This window comes from Capsicum annuum, chromosome 4 (assembly GCF_002878395.1).
Source record: "Capsicum annuum cultivar UCD-10X-F1 chromosome 4, UCD10Xv1.1, whole genome shotgun sequence".
In the NCBI taxonomy this organism is placed as follows: Eukaryota; Viridiplantae; Streptophyta; class Magnoliopsida; order Solanales; family Solanaceae; genus Capsicum; species Capsicum annuum.
Genome location: NC_061114.1, coordinates 11,090,550 through 11,098,195, shown reverse-complemented (window position 1 = coordinate 11,098,195; position 7,646 = coordinate 11,090,550). Strand labels below are relative to the sequence as shown.

The following is a 7,646-nucleotide window of genomic DNA, read 5'->3' as shown; positions in this document are numbered from 1 at the left end:
GAGTACCAATCTCTAAAATAAAATGGCATACGACTCTTCAATTACTGTGAAGCTATATCTCAACCTCTGCCTCATTTCATTATTTGGCTTAGATAAAAAATCTAGCCTAGAAGGGCTTTGGTATGTTTGTGGAGTTAGAGGATGACTTTGAGGAGTTGGTGTATTCCATTGTGGGTAAGATAGGGGTTGAACATGAGTTTGTGCGTTATATACTAGACATGGAGGTAGAGGAATATAGTATAATGGATTTTAGGAGTGATTATGTGGAGCTTGGGCATGAACTTGGGTTTGATCCTAAGAGCGACGACGACAGGGTTTTCTTGACTGTGCCTGCTGTCCAACCATAATAGCAGATACATCTTCCTCATTTTCTCTCCAACACTTCCTAAGCCCTTTTTAATTACTTTAGTAGTCACTTTCAATCTTGCAAAACTCACAATGCGATCGGTCTTAATTCCATTTTTTATCAACTCTTCTATTTTGAGGACCTCAATAAATGACTTGCCTAATGCAGGTAACAAGTGTTGGTAATATGTTTCATCCTACACTTGAATAAATACCTCCACTATCTTATTTTCTTTCATTAGCTATTTCACCCTAGCAGATTTTTCACTCCATCTGATCGCATACTCCCTGAAACTCTCAGTATTCTTCCTCTTCATACTGCTTAGGGATTTTTCATCAGGGATCAATTCCATATTATATTGAAATTGTTGTACAAATTCATTAGCTAAATCATCCCAACAATTCCACCTATCAATATCCTAATCAACGAACCACTCTGAGGCTAGACCAGAAAGACTCTCACCGAAATAAGCCATGCACAATTCTTCTTCCCTCCAGCGCCCCTTAGTTGGTTGTAATAATGTATCAAATGTGCTATGGGATCGCCATGTCCATCATGCTTCTCAAACTTCAGCATTTTAAAACCAAAAAGGAGATGAACACCTGGAAACATGCACATATCTTTATATGGGACACTTTTGTACAACCAAGTCCTTAGTAATTCTTCATAGCCAGTTCCAAACTTCTCAATTTTTTGGTCATTTCCTCTTATTATTCTGTCATAATAGGTTTCTCAGCATTAAGAGAAATTTAGGTAGTTGAATATAGCCATAAGGACCAGTCGACTTAAATGTGGGCTCGGGAGCATAATGCTGATCACTAGAAATATTCAATACAGGCTAACTTGCAGAGTGAGGAATCATAAATGGTGGATGAAAATCTGAAGTAGGAGCTTCATATGGGGGATCGCCACAAAAACATGAACAACAGGTATCTCAGGTGGTGCAGGACTATGATGTTTCGGCTTTTGACGGAATATTTTACAGCTTTTTCTAGGGAAAATTATATGTTTTCAAGCAACTAAAGTTGTCTTTAATACTGGGTTTTAGTATTTTCAGGTTAAGGAGTTAGATGAAGAAAAAATCTGGAAAAATAGCGGAAAAAGGTCACTGACGGTCCAACTAGCGGACTGTCAAACATGCGACGGATTGCCGGGGTAACCGTCAGATCTAAATAGAATGCTCCAATTAGAGATATCATGCGATGGTCCAAGTAGTGGACCGTCAACCTTGTGACGGACCACCAAATGGACCGTTAGGCTTAACCAAAATGTAGGTCTCCAAAATATCCAGTGACGGCCCATGCGATGGACCGTCAGTTCAGTGACGGTCCGCCAACATGACCGTCAGACCTTAGCAGAACCTGATACTATGAGACATCAATTGACGGATTGTGCGACGGACCACTAGGCCATCGACGGGCCGTCAGTGAGACCGTCAACTTGGACACAGATTTTCTGATTTTGAATTTTAAATATTCTATACCTGGGAGCATATAAATACCCAGTGAGAGTTTTTATATTTTCATCTTGGATAATTTACCTTAGTTTTCCATCTTTGAAACTTGCTGTAATGTAGTAGTCTATGAATCAAGCTAAATGTGTAGATCTAATCATTCCATCTCTATTGAAGATTCAAGAACTAATTCTTTTAACTTTTGTAAGTGAATTCTGAATTTATTTATGAATAATACAAAGATTCTTTCTTTTTTTTCTATGGAGATATGTGGCTAAGCTCCCATAACTAGGGTTATGGCAGCCTTGATGTGAATAACTGATTTGGGTTGTGGATCTAATGGATTTCAATGGGTAATTAAAGTTGTATAGACTCTTCTTCATTTTAATGACTTTTCTTGGTTGCAAACTTGAAAAGTGAGCCCAAGAACATCACTTGTTCGAATAGAAAAGTGCTTGTTGGAAAAATAAAGGGTTTTCATGAAATCTAGAGGCTTTAACCTTTGGATTAATGGTAGATGCCTTAACAAGATCAACCTACATGAGAAAATAGTTGAATGATCTATACATTCTTTAAGTTTGAGCGAATTAAAGGATAAACTATTCATTTAGGTTGAGAAACTAATGGGTAAACAATAGGACTCAACTACTCTTGCAATTGAAATCACCAATTGAAACTCAAAGAATATTCACAACCCCAGCTATTTAAGCATCTTGGTAACCATAAATCTAGTTTATTTAATATCACTGAATTACTACTTACAAAAGGAATTACTAGTTGGAATAACTTTGTTGCCGCTGTTTAGAATATAAATCAGAAATCAAAACCACTTTTTCTCAGAAACCTTTGATCAATAGTCTGATAACAATCACAATACTTAGTGAGCACAGTATTCCCTGTGGGATTCGACACCCAACCTCGTTGGATTCTATATTTGACAGTGACCGCTTACTCTCTTGCAAGAGAGGTGTAATTTGGACATATCAAATTTTGGCGCTGTTGATGGAGAATACGGTTGTCAATTAAGTTTATGTTTGTTAGTTGAACTTTGGTCAAGTTTCCCAAAATTTTACTTTACTTTTACTTTTTGTTTTTATTTTGTGTAGGGGATTTTTTTTGTATGCCAAGTACACGGAGGTCAGTTGAACCTTTATTACCATTACACCCTGAACCTCAATTGATTGGCAGAATGGCAGACCCACAAGATGAGAAAAGACTAGCCACTTTGGCTAGAGCTCAGCTTAACCAACAGAATGATGTTCAACCGATGTGTCATCCTAATCCCGATGATGACAATTTAGGAGATGATGATTTGTTAGATTCTGTTAACCCAAGGCGTGCAGAGCCTGTGGATGCACCTGTGAATCGCAATGTGAATATAAATCGTCTTTTTAGTGTAAGGCAGGATAATCAACCTATATAATTTGATCTTAATGATGATGATGACGGAATGGGTGGAGCTGGTGTAACTGGAGCGATTATTCCTTTACCCCTGGCACCTGCAGCAAAGTTTAATATTACCAGTATAATAATTCAACTCCTTCATCTAAAGAGGTTGTTAGGTGGTCTTATTGGAGATGATCCTAATATACATTTGGTGAACTTTGTCACCATTTGCAAATCTTTTGACAACCCAGGAGTGGGTCAGAATGCTATTCGCCTAAGGTTATATTATCTCTATCTGGGGAGGCAACACTCTGGCTTAATGAGCTGACTCCTGATTCTATAACTAACTGGAGCTAGTTGAAAGAGGCTTTCTTAGAAAGGTTTTTTTCGCCTTTCAGGAGGGTAGAGTTTAGGGATGAAATCAGCAACTTTAGATAGCTATCGATTGAAGCTCTTCACGAGACTTGGGAGAGGTTTAAGAAGAAATTAATGCTGTGTCCGAATCATAATATGACTGATATCCATTTGATAGAGACTCTCTATAGGGCTCTTAATATTGTGACGAAGTCAATTGTGGATAATGCTGCATGGAAAGCATTTGTGGATCTTACCTTTCCAGAAGCCTCAGAGATGCTTGACATAATTACCAAACCGAGTAGAGCTTGGCATACCAGAGATTCTGTGGTAGCAATTCCTACCGTGTCTATTGGTATGACTGTAGAGCAACACAGAAATGAGGAGGAGCGTGATCAGGACATGATATATTTGAAGATGCAAATGGATTTATTGACAAAGCATTTATTATCTGGAAAGACTAAAAAGGAGAAGGCTGTTAGAGCCTAAGGGAGAGCTGATTTTGATTTAGATAAAGAGAAAAACTATCTAAATAATCAGGGGGTTTCCGAGGCAATAGCCAAGGAAATCAAGGTCAAAACTATTACGATAAGGATAGGGTTCAAGTGAATTGGAAGAGTAAAAATGATAGGAGTAGACTATATGTACCTCTTGGGAGCCGAGATAACGCTGCAACAAGCTCATGCAAAATATCCATGGAGGATATGATGAAGAAGCTGTTAAAAGCTGTTGAGGCTACCAACTCTGGGGTGACTACTATGAAGAGTAATTTGTTTTCCATGAGTCAGTTGGAAAATTCACACTCTAATTTTATCAAATAGTTGGAGTAGAAAATGAGTCAAATCTCAGCACAATTGAATTAGAGGAAAAACGGAATGATGCTAAGCGATATTGTTCAAAATCCTCATAATGATGGATCTTGCATGACAGTTACTACTCGGAGTGGTAAATTATTATCGGTCCCTTCTGTCGGCAAAGCTGTGATTGAAAATATGGGTGAAGAAGATGTTGAACTTGAAAAAACTCATCCAGTAGAGTTTGGTAAGCTGGATAGTGACGTGAGTACATCTAACCGTCTATAGGTTGATGAATTAGAGAAATCAAAAAAGGAGAAGAAGGCGGTGGTTACTACTTTTTCGAAACCACCGCCACCCTTTCTTCATAGATTGAAGAAGAAAACTAATGAGACAAAATTTAGCAAATTCATAGCAATGTTAACGCAGTTGACGGTGAATGTGCCTTTGGTGGAGGCACTTGAGCAGATAGCAAGATATGCTAAATTTATGAAGGACCTGCTGATGAAAAAGAGAATAGTAAGCTACGAGCTGATGGACAATCTCAACCATTGTGGTGCTATTTCCATAAGATCTTTGGTGCAAAAAAAGGCAAACCCAGGAGCATTCACGATTCCTTGTACTATTAGGTCTCTTGATTTTTCAAAAGCTTTGTGTGATCTGGGAGCCAGTATTAACCTGATGCCGCTTGCTGTCTATAAAAAGATGGGTTTGGGAGATCCTACACCTACAAATATACGGCTGGTGATGACGGACAGGTTGGTTAAGCGGCCAGTTGAAATTTTGTATGATGTGCTAGTAAAGGTGGCCAACTTTATATTTCCTACGGACTTCATTATTCTGGATTGCGAGGTGGATTTTGAGGTGCCCATAATATTAGGTTGACCTTTCCTCGTAACCGAAAGTATGCTGATTGACTTGTGAGCTAATGAGCTCTTATTCAGGCATAATAATGAGGTGGTTCGATTTGATGTGTGCCAATCCATAAAGCAGCGTAAGAAAATAAATGTGTTCTCCATTGTTGATGTCTATTATGAGGATGAGCAGGAGGATCCGATAGAAGAGAAATTTGAGTTGAGCCCTTAGCTGCAGTTCTGATGAATTTTGATAGTGAAGAAATTGATGAGTATGATGAGACCATTTGCGCTTTGACAGGAATGGGATCATATTTTTATGCTCCTAAGAAGTTGGACTTAGATCTTGAAAATTGGCCAACACCACCAACTAAGCCCTCAACTGAAGAGCCATCGGTGTTGGAGTTGAAAGAGCTACCAGGCCATCTCCGATACATGTTTCTAGGTAGTAGAAACACTTTACCTATCATTATTACAACTGATTTGGGTGGGCAACAAGTGAAGGCACTTATTTCTGTGCTTTGGAGATACAAACAGGAGATAGGATGGACTATTCGTGGATATTATTGGCATCTCTCCAGGTATTTGCACTCATAAAATTTAGTTGGAGAAAGACTGCACACCAACTATCGAGCATTAACACCATCTTAACCTACCTATACAAGAGGTGGTTAAGAAGGAGACCATCAAAAGGATCGATGCAGGAGTGGTATATCCCATTTCTTATAGTAAGTGGGTGAGTTCTGTACAATGTATGCCTAAGAAAGGGGGCATGGCATTTGTAGCCAATGAGAAGAATGAATTGATTCCACTCAGACCTGTGACTAGGTGGAGAGTTTGCATGGATTATCGAAAGCTTGACTCATGGACTCTGAAGGACCACTTCCCAATGCCTTTAATGGATCAAATGCTTGATCGGTTGGTGGAAAAAGATTTGTATTGTTTTCTGGACGAGTATTTTGGTTATAATCAGATTTCTATAGCTTCGGGGGACCAGGATAAGACGACATTCACATGCCCATATGACACTTTTGCTTTTAAGAGAATATCGTTTGGTCTATGTAATGCACCCACTACCTTTCAAAGATGCATGATGTCTAATTTTTTCTAACCTGGTTGAGGACACCTAAGAGGTGTTTATGGATGACTTTTTAGTGGTTGGTGACTCGTTTGAGCTTTGTTTGGTGAACCTTGCAGAGGTGTAAAGAATTTATACTTATGCTTAATTGGAAAAACTAACAGTTTATGATAAAGGAGGGAGTTGTCCTTAGATACAAAATTTCAGCCAAGGGAATAGAGGTCGATTGGGGTAAGGTCAAGGTTATTGAGAAGCTTCCACCTCCCATTTCATTAAAAGGGGTGCGTAGTTTCCTTGACCACACAGGATTCTATTGGAGGTTTATAAAGGACTTCTCAAATATTGCAAACCCACTTTGCAAACTTTTAGATAAGGAAGCTAAGTTCACCTTTGATGATGATTGCATGAACTCATTTGAATGCCTTAAGGAAAAGTTAGTTGATTCTCCAATTATTGCACCGGATTGGTCAAAACCGTTCGATATCATGTGTGATGCAAACAGTGTTGCACTTAGAGCTATGCTGGGATAAAAGAAGGACAAGCTGTTTTATCCAATCTATTATGCCAGCAAAGCACTGAATGGGGCTCAAAAGAACTACACCGTTACAGAATAGGAACTTCGGGCAGTCGCCTATGCCTTAGAGAAGTTCCAATCCTACTTCCTAGGAACCAAGGTGGTGGTCCACACTGACCACATGGCCTTGAGATATTTGATGGAGAAAAAGGATGTGAATCCAACTGCTACTTCAAGAATTTGACTTTGAAGCCAAAGATCAAAAGGGTTGCAAAAATCAAGTTGCGAACCATCTGTCTTGTCTTTACGGGGACTAAGAAGTTAGAGATGCACTTGAGACTAATGATGCATTTCCGGATGAAGAAATCTTGGCTGCTGTGCTAGAAAAAAAACCTTGGTATGCAGATTGGCAAATTATATGGTGAGCGAGGTAATTCTGGAGAAACTTTCTTTTTACCAAAGAAAGAAGCTTCTCCATGATGTAACACATTACTTCTGGGATGAGCTGTATATATTCCGATGATGTGCTGATAATATCATAAGAAGATGTGTTTTAAAAGTAGACATGATGAGTATCTTAGAAGCGTGTCATGATTCTCTAGTTGGAGGTCACCATGCAGGTTATCAGACTGTTGGAAAGGTGTTGCAGAGTGACTGCTATTGGCTGACTTTATTCAAGGATGCTTATGAATTCGTTCGAAGATGTGAACAATGTCAGAGGAAAGGGTCAATCTCCAAGCGCTATGAGATGCCTTTAACAAAGATGTTGGAAGTAGAATTATTTGACATTTAGGGCATCGATATCATGGGCCCTTTTATGAGCTCATATTGGGTGAAATACATTCTTGTTACTATTGATTATGTATC

The 7,646-nt window shown here is 38.8% G+C and overlaps 1 protein-coding gene across 1 annotated transcript; it reads left to right on the top strand.

The window, feature by feature from the left end:
• The first annotated feature begins 4,234 nt into the window (after positions 1 to 4,234).
• LOC107869163 lies at positions 4,235 to 5,419 on the top strand. The gene is made up of 4 exons (XM_016715723.1): positions 4,235 to 4,304; positions 4,470 to 4,570; positions 4,622 to 5,091; positions 5,278 to 5,419. Exons 1-4 carry the CDS (start codon positions 4,235 to 4,237, stop codon positions 5,417 to 5,419), a joined length of 783 nt encoding a protein of 260 aa, XP_016571209.1.
• The last annotated feature ends 2,227 nt before the right edge of the window (positions 5,420 to 7,646 follow it).

What these genes read in the sequence shown, in the direction of transcription:
- LOC107869163 (XM_016715723.1), top strand. Translation starts at nt 4,235, where the DNA reads ATGGAGGATATGATGAAGAAGCTGTTAAAAGCTGTTGAGGCTACCAAC. An exon ending in AACTTGAAAAAACTCATCCA is followed by an intron (nt 4,571 to 4,621) that starts GTAGAGTTTGGT and finishes AACCGTCTATAG; the next exon opens with GTTGATGAATTAGAGAAATC. An exon ending in CGGCTGGTGATGACGGACAG is followed by an intron (nt 5,092 to 5,277) that starts GTTGGTTAAGCG and finishes GCTCTTATTCAG; the next exon opens with GCATAATAATGAGGTGGTTC.